General features: G+C 42.4%; 2 protein-coding genes across 6 annotated transcripts in view; one reads left to right on the top strand and one right to left on the bottom strand.

Moving 5' to 3' along the window:
* Window positions 1-15,436, top strand: part of nfat5a (nuclear factor of activated T cells 5a) — a 30,390-nt gene extending 14,954 nt beyond the window's left edge. For 2 of the 5 annotated variants that reach the window (XM_061823505.1, XM_061823507.1), the window contains exons 3-12: window positions 1,943-2,579; window positions 3,570-3,753; window positions 4,644-4,834; window positions 4,921-5,093; window positions 6,075-6,209; window positions 6,288-6,340; window positions 6,427-6,559; window positions 6,809-6,990; window positions 7,069-9,154; window positions 9,547-15,436. In XM_061823505.1, the coding sequence (XP_061679489.1) occupies window positions 1,943-2,579; window positions 3,570-3,753; window positions 4,644-4,834; window positions 4,921-5,093; window positions 6,075-6,209; window positions 6,288-6,340; window positions 6,427-6,559; window positions 6,809-6,990; window positions 7,069-9,154; window positions 9,547-9,908 (4,136 nt within the window). In that variant the 3' untranslated portion in view covers window positions 9,909-15,436. Of the gene's footprint in view, window positions 1-1,144; window positions 1,388-1,942; window positions 2,580-3,569; window positions 3,754-4,643; window positions 4,835-4,920; window positions 5,094-6,074; window positions 6,210-6,287; window positions 6,341-6,426; window positions 6,560-6,808; window positions 6,991-7,068; window positions 9,155-9,546 lie in introns of all 5 variants that reach the window. The other 3 variants (XM_061823509.1, XM_061823510.1, XM_061823508.1) reach the window with 3 other exon arrangements.
* A 1,797-nt stretch (window positions 15,437-17,233) lies between these two features.
* nudt7 (nudix (nucleoside diphosphate linked moiety X)-type motif 7) lies at window positions 17,234-19,306 on the bottom strand. Its single transcript, XM_061822535.1, has 3 exons — window positions 18,918-19,306; window positions 17,827-17,985; window positions 17,234-17,718 (listed from the first exon to the last, which is right to left on the bottom strand). The coding sequence occupies exons 1-3, from the start codon at window positions 19,080-19,082 to the stop codon at window positions 17,377-17,379; spliced, it is 666 nt and encodes a 221-aa protein (XP_061678519.1). The 5' UTR covers window positions 19,083-19,306; the 3' UTR covers window positions 17,234-17,376.
* Window positions 19,307-20,828: the final 1,522 nt, after the last annotated feature.

Below are 20,828 nucleotides of genomic sequence, written 5' to 3'. Positions count from 1 at the left end.
CAAGGTTTTTCTTAGCAGTGTGCCTGATTAACGATATTTCAGTGGGAAAATGTTATTTGACATAAAAGTACCTCACAGAATGATTTGAACTCAAGGTACCGCAGTACATTCAACACAAAAGATTTGAATTAAATGGAGACATCCTGCAGGTCTTCAGTCTTGCTCGTGGCTGTTTTCCGCCTTTGTCCTCCCTGTCCTGCCCTTCTCAGCCTTGACATTTTTCAACTAAGGGTCTGTACTGATTTTTGGTGAAGCCATTCTTTAGTTGATACTGAGTTAGGCCTCTGGCTTTTTCTGTGTTAAAAGACCCGTAATTACATTTGTATGAAGGGTGCATCATTTCAACTCTCTTGGACTCAAATGAAATGATGTCCATTCCAGCGGTTTTGCACTGACGGGAATTGTAAAATTTTGTTTGTCAATTCACTCACTTTTGCTGCACGTCTCCCTCTGATGCTTGTGCTTGATGTTTTTGTCACTTGGCTTTTTTGGGCATGTGAAAATAAACATTTGGGTCATCCACTCTTACAGTGCAGTCAAACATCAATGCAGCATCATCTGGCACCGCGGATCACGAGACTGGCCTTTGCCTCAAATAACCACTCATTCAGTCATCACTCATACAATATGAGAATACAATATGTAATATATGTACTGTAGTTTGTGCCAATGTGCTATTCTTTCAGTTACCACCACACATTTACACATCTTTCTGAAGGTGTCAATGTCACGAGTGGTAGTGTTTTGATATTTAAAAAAGCAAAGGTCACCGTATTTTATCTAACTCGACTCAAGAATGTGCAGTTCTCAATTGTATAGTAGATACTCTAAAAGTTCTGAAGTTTAAAGATAGAACTGTTGTGCTTGAGAGAAGCTGCTGCTGCTTTCTCACATAAAGGATCTACGTATTCCAATAGTGAAGTTGCCTAATCATTGGACTGGACAAACACATGTGATCTGATCTTGGATCGTGATTCAGGAGATTCACTATAAATTAACAAATGGACACAATTTTAGTCTGGTATTGCATCTTAAGGGCAAACTGGTCAAGAGATTTTTTTTTTTTTATTATTATTATTATTGAGACAGCTGCACTGTTTATTAATCCTTTTTTTTTTTTTTTTTCTATCCTGACCCAAAACAGTGCTGATCGGAAGCATGAGATGCTGTAAAGTCCCTCTGAGGATCAGGAACCTAATGAATGCTTCAAAACATCACAAAGCAGTGCTCCCTACACAATTTGAAGTTATCCAATTTACTGATTGACAGAGTCTTGAATGATCAGCTCTCTTGTTGCTCATTGGCTGTCTCGTTTTTATTGCAGGAAGTTCCCTCTGAGGCAGGGAGTGTCTGCATATAAAATGGTCTGCAGTTCACTGCTCCATAGGTCAGAGGCTTGTTTATTCTGTCTCTATGGCTACGCTCAGTCCCAACAAAATCTTCCAATTGGCATGCGCAAAATACTTTTGACTACTGAATGCACATTGCACAAAGTGTAAGATAACCCTGGCAACCCTGACAAATTTAACTTGACTCCACATTACCAGCTTGCAAATTGGGCTAACGATGAAAGATTTGACCAGATTTTGTTAAGTTTCTTTCTGGCAATGTGTATGTACGAATTTGTAGCTTGCTTTTGTTTTTGTAAACGAAGCATGTCAGTTTTGTCACATTGATTTATGGGAGAAAGGGGTTTTGTAGGAATCAAAACATTGTGGGACGTTTAGAACCCTTCTCAACTTTAACTTCAGAATTTGTGATCAATGCTTGACAGCTCTCGCATGCACAGTGAGGGCATAGGACCCGTAACATTCTAGAAATTACAGTTGGGAAGAGGGGGAAATCAATTCAAACCCTGCACAAATTCAACTGCTTGAGTGGGACTGCTAGCCTGCTCCATGCCGAGCACCCTTACTGACTTGTATGTCTTATGCTGCTACAGATGCCACGTCTTCCACCTCCAGCCCCTCTGTCTCCTCCTCCTTGGCGATGGGAGTTCCTTGCTCTGGTATATCCGCTGGCCCGTCCTCCGACCACCTCAAGGCCCCTCAGCATCTTCACCCGGCTGGAGGGGATGGAGTTGTATCATCAGAAGTGCAAGTCATGGAGGGAGGAGCTGTATCTGCTCCCAACAGGAGCAACAGCGGAGCAGGCGCTGCGGTGGGAGATCCTGGGTCGGGGATTTTGCCAGGGCTAGGAGTTCAGCAGCCTCAGAACACCCCATCAAAGCGCAGGCCCGTACTGAGCATATCTCCGCCTCCCGAGGACCTGTTTGATGACAGCCAAATGTCCTGCCTCGAGGAGCCCACCGTAGCCAGCGCACCCGGTCCAGACTCCGAGCATAGCAGTAGCATGTGGGCTGATGAGTCAGTTTCCAACTTCAGTTTGGTCAGCTCCTTCTCCTATAACGACAACACGGAGGTACCACGCAAGTCGAGGAAGCGAACCCCTCGTCAACGGCCGGGCCCAAAGCCTGCTCCGCCGGAGGACAGCATGGATGTGTTTGATGCTGACAGCGCCAAGGCACCTCACTTTGTCCTGTCCCAGCTTGGCCCAGACAAGACGAGTCCCGTGACGAGGTGGGTATCTCATTCATCAAAAGCTCCTTTGGAGTACATGTATACCTTGTCTTTTTCAATGCATTTATTCCGTCTCAAAGCTTGAAACTCAATTTACAAATTTCAAATTAAGCTCTGAGAAATGACACTGTATTGTATGAAAAACAACAAGAAACATAAAACCAATATTACTGAATGTACAATTTAGTTGGGATGTGTGAAACATGACAGAATCCATCCATCCATCCATCCATTATCTACCACTTTTACGGGTCGGGTCGCGGGGGAAGTAGCTTCAGCAGGGATACCCAGACTTCCCTTTCCCAAGCCACTTCTTCCAGCTCTTCCGGAGGGATCCCAAAGCGTTCCCAAGCCAACCGAGAGACACAGTCTCTCCAGCGTGTCCTGGGTCGTCCTCAGGGTCTCTTTCTCTTGCTGCTCGAGGTCCAGTCAATCATGATTTGGGGTGTAATGTCCAGTGGAGGTGTGGGTCAGGTCTGCTTTTTTAAAATCCATGGTCTACCAGAATGTTTGAGTGGACTTCATGATTCCTTCTGCCGAGGATCTTTGTGAAGATGCAAATTTCATCATCCAGCAGGACCTGGCCTCGGCCCATACACCCAGAAGTACCAAAACCTACTTTGATGCCCATGCCGTCATAGAATTGATTAGAATAGACTCAAGCGATCCTTTTGAGGATAAGCGACTTGGAAAATGGATGCACCATTTGTTTGTCATTATATGTTGTGCTCGACTGGCAAGCTAACTCCCCAGTTCCAAACCCCAATTCGAATCTGTGGGATATTATCAAGAGGAAAATGAGAGGGGCACAAGACCCAAAAACAAATAAGTGACTGCAAGCCTCAAGGAATTATTGAAGTTATCATTTCGAAAGTACCAGATTTTTTTTAACGTGACTAATTTCTTATTTCTCTCCAAAAATCAAAAACTGATTTCTTCACAATATTCAAATTTTTGTGATGTTTCTCATAATCATTTGTTTGATTGCAGCTCTCGTGAGTCGGGGACAGCAGTGAAGGGTGGCTCGCTATCTACTCAGTTCCCTCAAAGATGCAACGGGAAGGAGCTAAAGATGTTGGTGCAACCTGAGACCCAGCACAGAGCTCGATATCTAACTGAGGGCAGCCGCGGTTCCGTCAAAGACCGCACACAGCAGGGATTCCCTACGATCAAGGTTGGACAAAAGGGGCCGCTAGCTCCTTATTGACATTGGAATGGTCCGCATGCACAGTAAACATCATATTAAGACCAGTTCCAACACTCTTGTTCCATAGTTAAATTTGTGATTTGCACCCAAATGAGTCCAAGCAGGAAAATCTCTGCGAGAGAGAACATTATTTACTTCTACTCCTTCCGTGCACTTTAAACACATTTGAACTTATTAAAGCACACTTTTTAAAGTATTATCTTGTTCTTCTCACCCGTGTTGTGGATAAATAAGAGATTGTATAAAATCACACGGAGGAAATCAGCTTGCTTGCAGTCTTCATACGGAAATGCTAGTGTGCTTCCTTCAGGTCGTTTACCATTCGCCGTTGAATATTGCTCTAAACAAGAGCTTTAAACCTTTAGCTACCGTTATTTCATCTAACAAAAATGGTATTGTTGTGCAAAATGCCTTAAACAGGCTAAGGGAAATCGGCATCAATGCTACAGTAATTACAAACCTTGAAAAATTGCTTTTGTAACAGAGCAGCAAACCGGAGCATAAATGTGGGAACAGCGAACATTAAAATGACAAAAATTTGTTTTGTACTTGTTTTTAATTACACAGCATCGCTTCTAGACAGTCTCCTTCTCTCCTCAGTACTCCGTAGGATTTTGTAGCACAATATTATTCCACGTGCAATGTGAAATTCTAACTTGCCATACAATGAAAAAATAAAAATTCCTCAAAATCTGTCATGAAAGATGGACTGCCATAAAGGGCGTGTATACTTTATATAAAAGTATTGAAATTGAATGAAAGGGATCTTTCATGCTCTATTGAGGTTCCCCTTTAGAACAAATGGTTATTAATCCAGGTTTGTGTGTTCTAATCCCATATTTGCTTTTTCTTCCCAGTTGGAGGGTGTGAACGAGCCTGTCGTGCTTCAGGTGTTTGTAGCAAATGACGCAGGAAGAGTGAAGCCTCACGGTTTCTACCAGGCATGCCGAGTGACCGGTCGCAACACCACGGCCTGTACGGAAGTGGAAATTGAGGGCACCACCGTGATCGAGATCCCTCTGGAGCCCAGCAACGACATGACACTTGCGTAGGATTTATTTATTTTATCTATTATGATGCTGGGTTTTTTTATACGACAAAAAGTAATTATTCCTCTGGGTTGTATTTGTAAAGGGTTGACTGTGTAGGAATTTTGAAGCTTCGCAACGCCGATGTAGAGGCACGCATTGGTGTGGCAGGATCCAAAAAGAAGAGCACGCGGGCTCGGCTGGCCTTCAGAGTCAACATCCCCCAGACAGACGGATCTGTCCTCACCTTACAAGTTCCCTCGTCCCCCATTCTCTGCAGTGAGTAGGAAAGCAGGTTAACCATAACCATCGGTGTTTATCTTAAGGGACATTTTTGGCTTTCAATTTTATCAAATATACACTGCTGTTAGGTCAGTTTGGTAATGGAATCACTAAACCCTTTTAGTTGTTGCCTGTGATGAATACAAGCCCAAAGGTATTACTGTATTTTTCCAAACTACAAGCTGATAACATTTTTCGGGGGCAGTGAACCCTGCGTTCTACGTAACGATGTGGCTTAAAAAAAAAAAAAAAAAATTCCACCGCTAGTAACTTTTAAGTTTATATGTATAAGAAAAACTTGTTAAAAAATAATGGTTAAAACGTGACCATTGTAATTTACGCGGGTTTACATATACGCACATGCCGGCTGGTTGTAGAAGAAGAAGACGCTATGTCGAAAGCGTAGAAGATGAAGAAGAAGCCGCTAGTTACAGTAGGGATCCAGGAGCTTTTTTTTCCATCCAAAAAACGTGCAACAAAAACTTGTTCATACTTAATGAATAAATCTAAATCACTTGGGATTGGGCATGCGCAGATGCCTCCCCCATGTAGAAGAAGATGCTACCTCCAAAGCGCAAAAGAAGACAGAGCTACCTTCAGCATAGAAGAAGATGGCGCTAGTTACAGTAGGCGAATGGATGTTTTTCACCGGATGAAAAGCATTGCTTGTTTTTTGACAGTATGAGGGCTCAAATGACAGATTCTATAACTGTCAAAATTAAGATTAAATTAAAAAAGGACTTTTCTGTTATGTTTGAGGCATTTTACTGGCATGTCAGAGTCACTGTTTGGAAGAAGATATGTAAATATTTACAAAGTCTTTCTGTGTGTCAGCGTATCTGTAACGTACACTACATATCCGTACCTTATAGTCAGGCAGGGCTAATGTAAGGAAATCCCCCGCTACACACAGTTGGCGTGTCTGAATATTAGTCTTGGGAAATACAGTAATCCTAATCTTCTCCCATCACCCTCCAGCCCAGCCAGCGGGAGTGCCAGAGATCCTGAAGAAGAGTCTCCACTGCTGCTCAGTAAGAGGAGGAGAGGAAGTCTTTATCATCGGAAAGAACTTCCTCAAAGGAACCAAAGTTATTTTTCAGGAGAATATTTCAGGTGTGTATTGTCACGATCCAGATTTTTGCATGTAGATTTCTGGCCAATGTTAGAGGGAAATATTGTTCATGTTTGTAGATGATAATTCGTGGCAAGCTGAGGCCAATATTGACATGGACCTTTTTCATCAGGTAAGTGAAAATGAAGGACTTCCGGCATAGAGCACGCCATTAATTTGGATAAAATTGTGACCGCTTTTTGGATCTCTAATTTGCAGAACCATTTGATTGTGACAGTTCCTCCCTTCCGTGACCAGTCAATAACTTCCCCAGTTTCTGTGGGTATTTTTGTGATGACCAATGCTGGTAAATCACACGAAGCCCAACCTTTCACCTATACTCCAGAATCAGGTAGTCACTCGTTTTCCATGATTTTTATAGCTCTGTTAATCACAGATTATGTATGACCGGGCTTCCATGAATATGACACTGTCTTCGACCATGTATATATTGCAATATTTAAAGTCTTGTTTGTGTTTATAAACTTTTCATCAACGTTAGCATTGGGTATCACATCATTTGCCACCAGGAAGGATCTACTGTATATTAGGAATTATTTCCAGCATCATAACTATCATCATCCCCAACACATATCCTCAGATGATAATGCCGATACCCATGCAGTAAAGACCGAGGAAGCTTCCTTCAAGACCTGTATGTTTGAACATCAGATCCAGTCCGTGTCTTCTGACCAAACGGACTGCTCTGGTCAGTCTGTCAAAAGGCATGAGGACACGCCAATGGAAGTGTCGACCAATCCACAGCCTGCAAATGTGTTCAAGGTGAGGATTGATAAATATGGTGCAAGAATGACCGGATCAATCACTTTTGCTGACCATGTTTTTTAATGAATTCCACAGCAATCCCCGAGCCCGATTGTCTCAGTGCAGCATACACTTGAGCTCAGTTCCAGCCCTCATTCAGGTGGTGAGTCCTTTCAAAGCTCAATGCCTCTCCAACCCGAGGATGTAGAGCTACCCCAGGCTCCTCCTGTCTTTTCTAGCCTTGAGTCTCTCAACTCAATACAAAAGCAAGACATTGCCCCTACAACGTCCTTCCCCATGTCTGGAGATCCAACAATCCCCCCGGTGACACCAGAAGTCCCTCAGCAGTTCCTGAGAGACCCCCAGGAAAATACCCCCCCTGAAAGTTCTAACAGTAATGCGGTTGTGGTTGTAGGCATGCCCCAAATAGCGGGACCGCCACAGCAGTCACAGGTTCCCCTATTTGCCCAGGAAGGCGTAGCCCAGCTGGAGAGGGCCGTAAGAGAGCTCCAGGCTGGGGGTAACACAGCACTGCAGCAGGTTATAGAGGCAGCTGTAGCCCAACAGCAGCAGCAGCAGCAGCTAAACTCTGTGCTTTACAGTCCAGCTTCCTCTGCAGACTCCCTTCAACAGCATGTCCAGGAGAACATGAACAGCCTCAGGTTGGGAGCCACAGATAATTCACTATCTCAACAGCAGCAGCTGCAGATACAGCAACAGCAGCAGCAGGAGCAGCAACAACAGCAGCAGATCCAACAGTTTCAACAACAACAGCAGCAGCAAATGCAACAACACCAAATCCTTGGCAACCTTCAACAGCAACATCTCCAGCAGCAACAGCAGCAAGTCCTTGGAAACATGCAGCTACAGCAACAACTTATTCTACAGCCACAAGACCAACAGCAATTACAGCAGCAACAAATCCTAGAAAACATTCAACAGCAACAGTTGCAACAGAATCAACAAGTCATAAACAACATTCAGCTTCAGGATCAACAACAAAATCAAATGCTAAGCAATTTGCAACAGCATCAGCTACAACAGCAACAAAACCAAGCGTTAAGCAACCTCCAGCAACAACAGTTGCAGGAACAGCAGGTTTTGGAGAACCTGCAGCAGCAGCTTCACGCGGAGTTGCTCCAACCTCAGATCCATTCCAATCCCCAAGTGCAGCAGCCGGTCTCCCTCCTCCAGCAACCCGGTGAGATGCTTACCATCCAAACCAGCTTTCCAACGCAGCCTCCGTCGCATACGTCCCCCCCACAGCAGCTTTTCCAGTCCCCCAGGCCAATTGCAGAGACCCAGGGTTCCCAACAGCAGGTAGATGCCACTCTGCTCCAGAACACACTGACAGTCCTGACAAGCGCCAGCCTCAACCCAGACCAGCAGCCCACCGCGTCAGCCCTGTACCTCTCGCCAAGCCCTCAGTCGCAGCAGCAGCAGCAGTTGACGTTCATCTCCAGCATGGAGACGTCCAGCAGCCAGCCCCAGCTGTTTCATAACCAGCCTCAAGATCAGCTTTCGCAAATGCAGCAGCAGAGCACCCCCATGGAGCAACAGCAATCACCGCAGCAAAATCAACAGTCAGCACAACTTTCCATTGGCCAACAGAGCTCCTTGTTCCAAAGCATACCCAACCACTCGCAGCCTAACCCAGTCTCCCAGAATCAGCTCTCCCAACAACAGCGGACAGGTCTCCTCCTCTGCACTACAGATCTGGATCCCCAGACTATCCTTTTCGGCACCCAGACCCAAGGCTCTGCCCCAATGGGCACCATCACAGTGGGACTTGCCCCGCCAGAAACGGCCGAGCCAATGTCCTTCCAGGATCACGGCTCCTTGGCTAACAACTCAACATCCACTCAGAATCAGCAGCAGAGCATTTTCCAGGAACAGCAGCCCATGCAAGTGAGCACAAGTTCTTCGAGCGTCCCAGACGGTCAACCCGTGGAGTTGTTCCTGCCCCGGGCCTCCCTGTCCAGCCTCCAGAGTACTCTCAGCTCACGGGAGCTAAGCAGTCAGACCGCGGCCCCCGGTACGACCATCTTTGTGGTCCAGGGGGCTGTGGGCGTGGTGGACAGCCCTGGGCAGCACCCCCCAGAGCAGCTTTTCCAGACCAATGACGGTGAAAATGTGGCCCAACGAGGACCAGCGAACCTGTTTGTGTTTGGCATCCAGAATGGTAAGTTGCTCGGAATTGTTTACCCGTTTTGTACAGCCCTAATCCTGTTCACAGCGAGGGGTTTTACAGCTAATCTCGGTCAATTGACTACAAAGGTCAGCATTGCGAGTGGGTCTTAATCTTGAGCCAGACGCACAAAAGTTTGCTGTTTTGAAATTAGAAACCCAGTTCCAATAAAGTTCAAACTTTGTTTTAAAATCTAAATGAAAAATGAACACAATCAAATAATAAATAAATAAACACGTTTTGAAATAGTCCATGCTTTGAAGGTGCACCTTATTGTGCGGAAAATACGGTAATTTCTGACTTGATACACGGGTAAATTGCGTTATGAGCTTGGTCGGTGTACAAATGGAACTCCTAAGGCAAGGTACCTTTCTCCTCGTCCCCAGACACTCCACGGCTGCTCAACTCTTCTGGCTCAACCCTTCCAGTTCAGAACCAGGCCCAGAACCCGGGTCACTTGCAGCCCATGACCCAGGCGCCGTCCTCCATGCACGGCAGCCTGCAGGCACAGATGCAGTCCAGCTTGGAGAGTGCCATGCAGACGAGCCTGCAGAACGCCCTGCAGGCCAACACCCAGGTGACCCTGCAGCCCGCTTTACAGGCCACCATTGACACAAGCCTGCCGACTCCCATGCAGACCAATCTCCAGATACAGAGCAGCTTACAGAACACATTGCAGGGCTCCATATCGGCAGCATCCGACATGGGCAAAATTGAGGACCTACTTGAAAGTCTACAGAAGCAGTGACGTGCGTTTGTGTGGACCACGTGGAGGGAAGGTAGCCATGCGCACCGAAAGTCAGCAAGGCTTGCCGGTGCATGGTGTTTTGTGCCAATGCCCCAAGATTTGAAAATAAGTATATTTAAGAAGTAAATATCCCTTCCCCAAAAAACAACCCAAATTACAATCTTATGTAACTCACTTTTATTAACTATTTATCATAAATTATAGCCTTTGTATATCCATTGTCCTTGAATCGATGAATCTGCCTTTTGTTATTACCCCTCTTGCGGGATCAGAGAGGCCTGTAATAACTGCGTTAGCAGTAAAAATGCAGTGTTTAGTTTTCAAGAGTGTTTTAATATTGTGGGCCTACGAGAGGGGGGCAAACCCACCTGGTTTTTGGATGGAAAAACTGGAAGAAAGTGTCACAACTGTGGAACTTCATCAGCGGTGAGCAGGCAATGTTGCTATAAGTTAGCCATGGATTAAAACATACGACAGTAAAAAAAAAGATATAAAAGTTGGGCTGAATCTCATTTTCGTTGTGTGTGTGTGGGCGGGGTGAGGAATTTTGTGGAGGTGATGTTTGTGGAGCGTCTCATTTGCTTTCTTTTAGTCCTTCAAGTCTGCTCTAACAGGAAACGCTCTTATGAACATTTGAAGGAAAGGCACTTTGAAAATTGATAGCCACAAATGATTTGCAGTGTACGCTACTTTATTCCGGGGGCACACAGTATGTTCCGGACCCATTTGCGAAGATCTACAATCTAGGGAAACTGGAATGAAATAAATCTGATTTTGCCCCTCTCGTTCTTTTAAACAAACAACACTTATTAAAACACTCTTTTGGTGTCAAGAAATGGGAGTCGATCAGATCACGTCACTGAGGAAACAAACAGGCTGTGTTCCAAATTAGAGGTGTGGGAGTGTACGTTGTTGACCACTCACAGTTGAAGTTGTGTAGCTGTAAAAGTGACAAAAATGGTCAACCAAACGGTAGAATTTCATTTATCGAGAATCTGTTATCTTGATGCTAAAAATTAAGCAAGGCCTGGACTGGCTAAATTAAATTCAAATGAATGTTAGGAGCATTATGAACTTGAAGCAGTAACCCATGCAGAGCATACGACAAGAGAATTAAACATGCGTATCAAAACCAAAATGTTCATCCAAACCACGTAATTTTGTCGAGCAACTATCCGCTATCTAAATCCTAACACCATAGACAAGTTGAAAAAAATTTGCATAGACGTGACAATAATTATAACTCCATGAATCCACTCGGACCAGCAAGACGTACAAACAGAGCACATAATAATAATCTGCTCTGTGGGAATAACGATTATGACTATGTGGTATAGCACGAAAGGCGCTCAACTCTAAATTCCAACGTCCCCGAATACTGTAAAATGAAAATCTGCAGCGTGGCAAAAGATGAATTGCGATTTAGCAGCAGGGTTCAGCGTAATCGTCCAAATGTTACGAAGCACATGCGTTAAACACTCCTCAATGAGATTGAACCCGGTTGAATACTGTGACTTTTCTCGGTGTTTCCGTACATGCAGGCCTCCAAACAACAAATGAAGTTTGTGTAACTTGTTATTTTTTTTTTTTTTTTTTTTTTTTACATTTTTGTTTTTCTTTGACTCGATGTGGATATAAACTTTACACTTGAGTGTTGTGTGGTTTTATAGACATTATCTCAAGCACTTTATAACCTCTTCTGTGTAACCAGCTAATCCTTACATCCATCCATCCATCAAGGCATAAAAATGGAAGGCAGGGGGAGGGGGGGAATGTTGTTTTTTTTTTTTTTTTTTTTTAATTAAAAACATAGCAGAGCGTCTTCTCAATAGTTTGGACTTGAAGGCCACCTTACTATTGAAACATTTCCCATGTTATACTGTATGAGAGAGTATGAGGGCCACACTAAATATATCCATTTTAGAATTGAATTGCAATTTTATGACCTCAAAAAAGTCAGAATCTCTAAAAAGCAAGTTTTAGTATTAAAAGAACAGTCAAAAATTCAAAGAATGAATTAAGACCCTTTACTATTGCTTAAAATAGGACGATATCTAGATATATACATATATTATGATATAAGTGACTATTCTTTTCTGAAATTATGCTAATATGAAAAGAATCCATCTTTATTCTGGTAAAGTCTTTCCTCACTTATTTTAAGAACATTTTTCTGAAGCTGTTCCCTAAAAAAAAAAAAATCTCCCTGAAAAATATCCAACAATATCATAGTAACAGTACAACTTTATTATTATAATGTGTTTCTCATGTTGGAATTTTTTTCCCTTGTAAAAAGATTTTAGTCCCCCAAAATATTCCTTTATGTACTCCAAAAGTAATTCTCAAAAGCATTTTTTTTTTTTTTGGGTGGGGGGGGGCTTTTTCCTACATAAATGTTAGAAAAAAATACTTTTCTGACAAATTACTTATTTTAATCTACGAATACCCCCATCCCAAAAAAAAATATTTATTAAAGTAATCTCAAAAATCTCAATATTACCCATCATGAAAAATTTACTTTTCATAAAAATGTGCCCTAAAGATATCTTAATTTATTGTAGTAAGTCTGATTTTATTAGATTTCTACTTGAAAAATATATTTTTTTGAAAATCTGTAAATATAAAAATTTTCCCAAAAAATTTGAATCTGGTAACATCACAACTTCCTTCACAGTCGTGCATGTTTTTCTTCCAAATATTCCATTAAAAACAGTCCTTTTTTTTTTTCATCGCAACAGTCATTTTTGTAAAATTAAAATTTTAATTCAATATTATGTCCACAAAATTTTGCAACTGGTAACGTGAATTTATCCTCGTAAAATTACAACACCTCCATTGTCTTTGTCATTGGGAAAATTATTTATATTTTGCTGAAAGGACTCCAACTTTATTCTCATTAAATTTCAAAAATATGACTGCAAATATCATCACTTTAATCTTGTGAAGTTAACTTTAATTCCTTACAATATTTTTTATTTTTGATATTTGTTTCCCTCAAAATATCCCCAAAATCTCAAGAGAAATAAATCCATCTTTACATAGTAACGGACAGATTTTATTCAGTTTTTTTTTTTTTTGTTTTTTTTTGTACAACAAAATGTACAACTATATTATCAAAAAATTCTCCCCTCCTCGCCGTGTGGCCCAAATACTGCTCAGTTGTCCAGCCCGGCATGTACATAACATATTGGTCATTTTAATATTTTTTTTTTTCCCCCCCGCAGTTCTGAATAGGCTTTTTACTGGTTTGATTAGTTTTTTGTTTTGTTTTTTTTTTTGGGTACATTTATGTAACACTTTATTGAAATGAAGTCTTGTCATCATGTTCCTCTTTTTTGTTTATACTATTTGAAATTTGTGTTTGCCCCAAGTACTGAAGAGCAGGCGAGTACCATGTGACACTGGCACCTTCCGGACTTTTGTGAACAGCAACTGCGATGACGGAGGTGTGTCCATTTTGGTTCTGCGGTGCTACGTTGGGGCCCGCTAACAATCAGTAATAATATTTATTGTCATTCGGTTGTTGCTTTGAAGTAGTGGTCAAAAACCAAAGCTTCCGTCTTGAAATTGTCTGGTAAAGCCCCGGTCGTTGTTTACTCATTTCTACTTGCAACCCTAATGTGTACAAGCGCAGAGGAAAGTGTTCAAGGTACTTTTAAGAACATTTAGACCAATTTGATCATTTAAAAAAATGAAATAAAATCTCAACATCACGCAACTGCACGTACTTAAGCATATCTCCAAACAAGAAAAACAAGTGTCTCGCTCATTTGTTTGCATTTTTTTTTCCACCTTTATTCGAGTCCCACCGCAGTTTGTGATCCATTTTCAAATAAATTATCTTTTTTAAACTTTTGTATCCATGTATCAAAGTGTAAAGTATTTTTGTAACTTCAAAAACACAAAACAAAAGTTGTTTGATTCTCAACAGCGCAGAACAGCATCAGTGCTAGTATGTTGCCTGAAAGCTTGTGCGGGTGTTTTTGCTCAAAAGAAGTCCAGAGAACCAGATTTTCTTTGTTTTAATATACCCGATCTTGATATCAAGGGGTCCTCGGTTTACGATGAAATTATGGTCATACAGCGCTGATTTAACAGGCAGGAATTGCTACCTAATATGTAATTAATCACTAATCTATAGTAGTAAAGTCGTAATTACAGTAAATGTTTTTAGAAACAATACAATTTTAAAAAATTACACCATAACATTATTGCACCTGTCCAATGTCCTCAAAACGTATTTTTCATCTTGCTTTATGACTGGGGGGGGGGGGTTCAATTGACGATGTAGTTCCCATCTTAATTGCGGCAACGTAACTGGCAATTTTGTACATGATGGAGATGAAACACGGTTGTAAATATTTTTCAAAAAAGCAACTGTCAGACAGAACTGTAAACACTTGTTAACTTGGAATTACTTGTATTTTTGTGACATGTTTGAAGACCTTAATTTTTTTTTTTTTTTTTTTCCGATAAAATGTATTGTCTTGTTGAAATGCGATACAGTGGAACCTCGCCAGTCGACATGGCGGCCATTTTGCGGGTCAGACAAAATAAACACGGGATATGGTGCGTTTCTACACAGGTTCTTGATGCTAAACTACTGCGCTATTATTCTTAGGTCTAACGAAAATGCGAACAGCGACGTTAAATGAGGTTTTAGTGTTGAAAAGTATGATTTTAAAAAAAATGCCATACAAAATAACTGACATCGCCAGTTCATAATACATAATCTTGTGCAGTGCACTGTTCGTCACCTGGAAATGGAACGTCGTAAACCCGGGACCCCGTCTAATATCACAACGCCGCACGTACTACGTCATCAGATTGCGGTTCCTTCCTTAATCCTCGGTCATGCATCTCAAAAGTGGCACTTTTTTTTTTTTTAATAATTTTGGGACTCAACCAGTAAACTGTAGGCCAGGGTAGCGCCCACCCGCCGGTGGCGCCTCCAAGCATTCCATTCCTCTTGACTATAGGGGGAGCTAAAGAGCACATTTTGAGTCGAGTATGCCTCTTTCAAGCCATACTAGAAGAACACAGGTGGGCTTCGGTTTCATGAATGTAATTCTTTTTACCTCATGCTGTGTGCACATCAGACCAATTTACACAGAACGTTTTGCGGCTAACGTGTTTGTCCGTTTTTGTTTTGTTTTGTTTTCTTATTGTTGGTTTTGAAAAAGAGAGCCTCTTGACTGCGGCGTGGGGGAGGAACGAAAGCACACAAACCTTTAACCCACACTTTTGTCCTTCCCGCGTGTAATATTTAAAAGTGAAAGAAACTTGCAGGGGTTATGTTGAATTTCAATGGTGGCGCTTTTAACAGAACTTTGTGTGCCTTGACAAAAACAAAACGGAAAAAAAAAATTAACTCTGCTGTTTACTGTCTTTACTGTCCTTTCCCCCCTTATCGCCTGCATATATATATATATATATTTTTTTTTTAAATACAGCCCACACTGGTTATCTTTTAGTGCTATTTTTTTTTCCCGAAACAACCATTGCATGATATCATTCTACCTGTTTTTGGATGCCTCGTGAGATTGAATTGAGGTTTTTTAAAAAAAAAAAGGGACGAAATAATGGTGATTGTTACCTTACAAGAGTGATTTTTGTGTTGTTGTGCTTCTCTGCATTTACTCTCGTTGCTGTGAAACGCATACATTTGAAAAAATAAAATAAAAATAAAGAGTCACTGTTGATTGGCAACAGCGTGAGCCGTATGTCATGTCGTACTCGAAAGGAGTTTGCCCTCGGTTTGCTTTCTCACACTCTCCCACAGTCGCGCGTTTGTTTGTTTGCGTGTAGTCTATATTTAGACCTTAGGGATATTGGTCAAGGCCCCCCCCCCACCCCCGTCTTATCATTCGTCTGAATTATTATAATGTGCTTTGCCTTGGTCTGGACATTTGTATACTCTTCAGTTTGTATCTGTAATCCTGCTGCTACATTAAATTAATAAAAATGAATAAGTCTGGGGTGCTGTATCGCGGATTGAATTCTTTGAAATGTAATGTCGTTATCCATGTCGCTTATCCTCACGAGGGTCGCGGGAAAGCGGGAGCCTATCCCAGCTAGGTTACCCTGAACGAGGCGTGTGTACCACTACACCATCAGCGACTGTTTTTGTTTTTTTTAATGTAAAATTTACATTTTGCCATTCTCTAAATTACTAACATCATATCGTAATTCCCGGCCTACAGACTGTTCCTGGTTATGAGCCTCACCCAGTACATTTGTAAAGGAAATATCAATTGGTACGTACATACGCCGCAGTTGTGTAAAAGCCGCAAGTGTCCCACATTGAAACACGTGACATTTACAAAGACGATACACAGAGTTGGCGCTGACGCTAGCGCAGCACTAACAGAGCCGGACCGGTAAAAGTCACATCCTCGGCAAATATATTCCCCCGGTTTCACTCTTGCCTTTTCCGCTCGAGTGCCCCCTAGTGGCCGTTAGAAAAAAAAATGCACAAATTTGCCGCATCACCACATAAACCGCAGGTTTGAAAGCGTGTGAAAAAAAGTTGTGGCTTATAGGCCCGAAATTACAGTAAAGTAAGTTTCTTTCAGCACAGCGTGTCATCTCACGTATGCGTTTGGCACAAATTTTACTCCGGATGCCCTTCCTGACGCAAGCCTTCTCAGGGAGTGGAGGCCCCAGTGGGATATGAACCCACAACCCCTGGTTTACCAAACCAGTGCTCTAACCACTGAGCTACGGGGCCTCGTATTTACAGTTACAATTACAGTAACTACAGTAAAAATCATAAACCGAATAGCCTGTCATTTTTAACTGTCAGTGTCATGAGAAAGAGCATTTTGCGTGCTTTGCTTTTTTTGTGTGTGTCAGCCTAGATTTTCAAAGTAATCAACTTGCTGATTCTGCTTTTTTTTTTTTTCTTTTCTAAAATCTTTCATAAATGACGGATCAATTATCTTGTCAGGTTAATACAAATATTGTCATTGTAAGCACTTATTTCTAGAGAAAGAAAAATGATCAATATCCAGTACACCAAAAGGTTTGGTGAAAATGTTTCCAGCAATCTCACCAATAATTTAATTTGCGTGACCCTCGTGAGGATAAGCGTCTAAGACTATGGACGCGTGGATATCATTTTTATATTTAAATATATAATGCATAACACTGAAAAAGGACCGTTAGGACCACATGGACAAAAATAAAGTACATGCACCTTAATATAAAACAAATTGATGTATTGGAACTTTTTCAAGTTTCTTCTCAAGACCACAAATATGTCTGAAATACTGTATCATAACTTCATTGAAGTACATCTTTCAAACTAGAAATGACAATTCATACTTTTTGAAAAATCACCACCTTTAATATTACTTTGTATTATCTTGATTACAAACTCACATTTACATTAAATACAATATTGTAATAAAAATGATTCTTTTGTACACATGCAAACGTTCATTTTGTCATCGCAGGAAATGACAATTCACAGTTTACTGAGCGTCGTCATTCTTTGCCGCAACCTCCGCCCGAGGCTGCGCATCAAGCCGTCGGCGTCAAACGCCGCCGCGTGACGCTCGGCTTTCGTCTTGAGAGCGACGAGCGCGACCGTTAAGGCCACCGCGGCCGTCAGACCCCAAATGCGGTACGCGGCTCCCGTGTCGGGCTCCACAAAGTCAAAGGAGAGCGACGGCGCGGCCTCGGCAGCGGCGGGTCCGACGAACAGGTCCAACGGGACCGCGAACGCGGCGCTGACCTCGGCCGGGTTGGGACGAGCTCGGAAGGATTCTGGGATGAAGCCCACCACCGGAGTCACCAGGAGAACGTTCTGGTCGCAAGAAAAGCCAAATGTAGAGAAAATCGGTTGGACTGCGCACAGAGCCGAGGCCCGGCGGGGGTGGCGTGCGAGCTCGAATCTCGCGAGCGTTCGCTGCACCTTCGAGATAACGGGTTGCAGCGTGCAGATGACGTGAACGTCGCTCGGAAGTAGACCGATCTCCTCGTGGGCCTCCCTCAAGGCGGTGTGCACCTCGTCCTTGTCGCCGGGGTCTCGCTTGCCGCCAGGAAAGCAAACCTCGCCCGCGCTGGTTCTCAGCTACACGCAGGGCGAGAGTCACAATCTCGTGAGGACACACAAATAATAAAGCGGGTCGGTTGGTTTACGATGTGTGCTTGTCCTACCAGTATTTGTTTGCAAAGTGGAACAGGGTGTAGGAGATGGATGGCAGGTTTTGGGTTCAGAACACCACCGCAAGGGAGATGAAATGACAAAATGGGATTAAACCCCATTTTGAGGATTTACATCTAACTCGTCAGTGGTGTTCGAATTACTCAAGTTATAAGATAGATAGTTTTCGACCACGTGACCTCATGCGGACATGTTGGATGGGTTCGCTTTACTTTTTCCTCGCACTGGTTCTTAGTCACAGCTAGCAGTCGAAAGAAAGACGCTTTACAACAGCTACTTTCGTTTGAGCAACTGGCAACAAAGCAGTGCGCCTCCCCCCCCCCATTCATACGCAGTCACTGAAACGATTTCTGCTTAGTTACGGTTTGTTGACTCGAATTCACCCATCCAAAATGGCGTCCGTTCTCTGTGTGACGTCAGTCAAAAACTAGATGTGTCTACAGCTTTTTAGGGGACAAAAGCAAACACGTCACAAATTATTTGCAGTAAAATACAGCAGACATGTGCATCCTCTGACAATGGTCTTGAATTCGTGTTTGTTTTTTGGGGGGAATTTTAACTCCACTTGTGCCTTAAAAGTGAAATGTACGCTCATTTGGCTTCCGGTCAGGGAATCGGACTCGGCCATTGTGCAACATTCCACTTTTTTTTTTTTTTTTTTTTTTTTAGAAAATAAATTTAAAATAAGGTAATCTGACGTTTCTCTTTTTCGGGGTCGTATGGTGATTAAAAATAAAACAACAGTGCGATTTTATTTTCAAACTGTTTTGGGTTTGTTGTGCAGAGTGCGAGGACCGAGCACTTTCCTCAGGGCACCGGTGCCAACTCTCGGTTTTTACCAGTGCCGAGCGATGGGTCATGAGCGTGTGCATCTTGCCGTTCCTCACGAACAGAGGCACCAACACGGAGGCTCGAGGCAGCTGCTCGCAAACGTCCGCGTTGTTCGCTTGTGTTCTGCCGTCATGGCGCGCGAACGCCGCCGCCGTCTCCTCGAAGACGTCCATGCGAGCAGCGGGACCAAAAATCACGACGCCCAACGAAACTGACCGACTGACTTCTCTTCGTCGGTCAGCTTCGAGACGTCATTAGCACGTCAATTAGTTAGTTATGAGTTGTGCATGAAGCAAACTTTTCGTAAAGTGCCACAACGCTGTGCAGGTGAGGAAGGTTGATGAGTTGACTGGCAAGCCGTCTTAGCTACAGGCAGTCCCCACAGCGCCACCTATGATTGGAGGACCGCTGGAAATGTACTGCACTTGTAATTGTTTTTGTTTTTTAATATATATATATATAATAATAAAATTGATCAGTTTTTTTTTGTCTGCAAAGAGGCTCGGCTAAATTCTCATTTGGTTGAATGTATTAATGATATTTCCTTTTGGCCTATTCTTGATGAAAATTACAAAGCTCCTCAGTTTATAACAAAAGAAATCTCTGGTAAAAAAAAAAAAAAAAAAGGGAAAATTTCAAGATAATAAATGTGGGGGGAGAAACTTTTGGTACTCTTCCTCGGTTGTTGTTTTTTTTTTTTTAACTTGCCAAAATACAATATCGTAGTCTCAGGCACATGCACACACCAGGTGGTGCTCAAGCACTTGCCCCTTTTGTGCCGAACCATGGAAGTTCCCTTTCGGCAGCAGTCCTTCATTTTTCATCATTCGTCAATCAATATTTAAAAGAAAAATGACCCTCTCTGTCCTCGATTCCACCCAGCGTTTTGAAATCTAGTGATGATTTACCGGACTCCTTGGGAGAATTGCACATATGCTCCCTCCTTGGCCCAAAACCACCTTTTGAAGAGCAATCGGTAACAAAAATAAATACTTTTGTTTTCTTAATAGTGTGCCTTTTTTTAATGTTATTTTATTTTTGGGGATAGTGCACACTTATCTCAAAATTTGCAACTTGGTGTCCCCAAGGACCACATGAGGAGACCACAGGCCGCCGGGTCCGAAATCCGCTGGCCAGTCGTGATGGCACATTGTGGTTTCTTAGTAGTGCTGAAGTTATCATTTGAAAATTTAAGCACGATTTCTGAAAGTGTTCCAAATACGGTTTCCTACCTCGGTAAAGCCGTAACATGATCAGTGTCCTCGCATTGATGAATATCATTTCTGGTTTAAAAAAAAATGAAAAAATAAAATAAAAACAGGTCATTTGAGGAAATTTGTTGTTTATGGAATTCGTGTATCAACGTTAACTCCGGTTTCCTCCCACGTCCCAAAAACATTCATTGGAGACAAAATTGCCCCAAGGTGTGATTGTGAGTGTGGCTGTTTGTCTCAATGTGCTCTGCGTTCGGCTGGCGACCAGTTGAGGGTGTACTCCACCCGCCCCCTGCCGGTTGACAGCTGGGATAGGCTCCACCACTCCCGTAACCCTCGTGAGGATAAGCGGCTAAGAAAATAGATGGATGGATAGAATACAGAGCTTTGAAAAGGATTGTTCGGACCACATGAGGAAAAAAAATAAAGTATATGCACATTAATATAAAATAAATTGATGGAGTTACTGGGATTGGCTCCAGCTCTTCCCGCGACCCTCGTGAGGATAAGCGGCTAAGAAAATAGATGGATGGATATAATACATAACTTTGAAAAGGACTTAGGACTACATGATGAAAAAAATGAAGTATATGGACCTTAATATAAGTTGTATTGAACTTTTTCAAGTTTATTCTCAAGACTACAAATACGTCTCAAATATTGCTAGATCATAATTTCATTTAAGTACAAATTTCAAACTACAAA

This window comes from Syngnathoides biaculeatus, chromosome 6 (assembly GCF_019802595.1).
Source record: "Syngnathoides biaculeatus isolate LvHL_M chromosome 6, ASM1980259v1, whole genome shotgun sequence".
NCBI classification, from domain to species: domain Eukaryota; kingdom Metazoa; phylum Chordata; class Actinopteri; order Syngnathiformes; family Syngnathidae; genus Syngnathoides; species Syngnathoides biaculeatus.
This window is presented reverse-complemented; position numbering and strand designations above follow the sequence as displayed.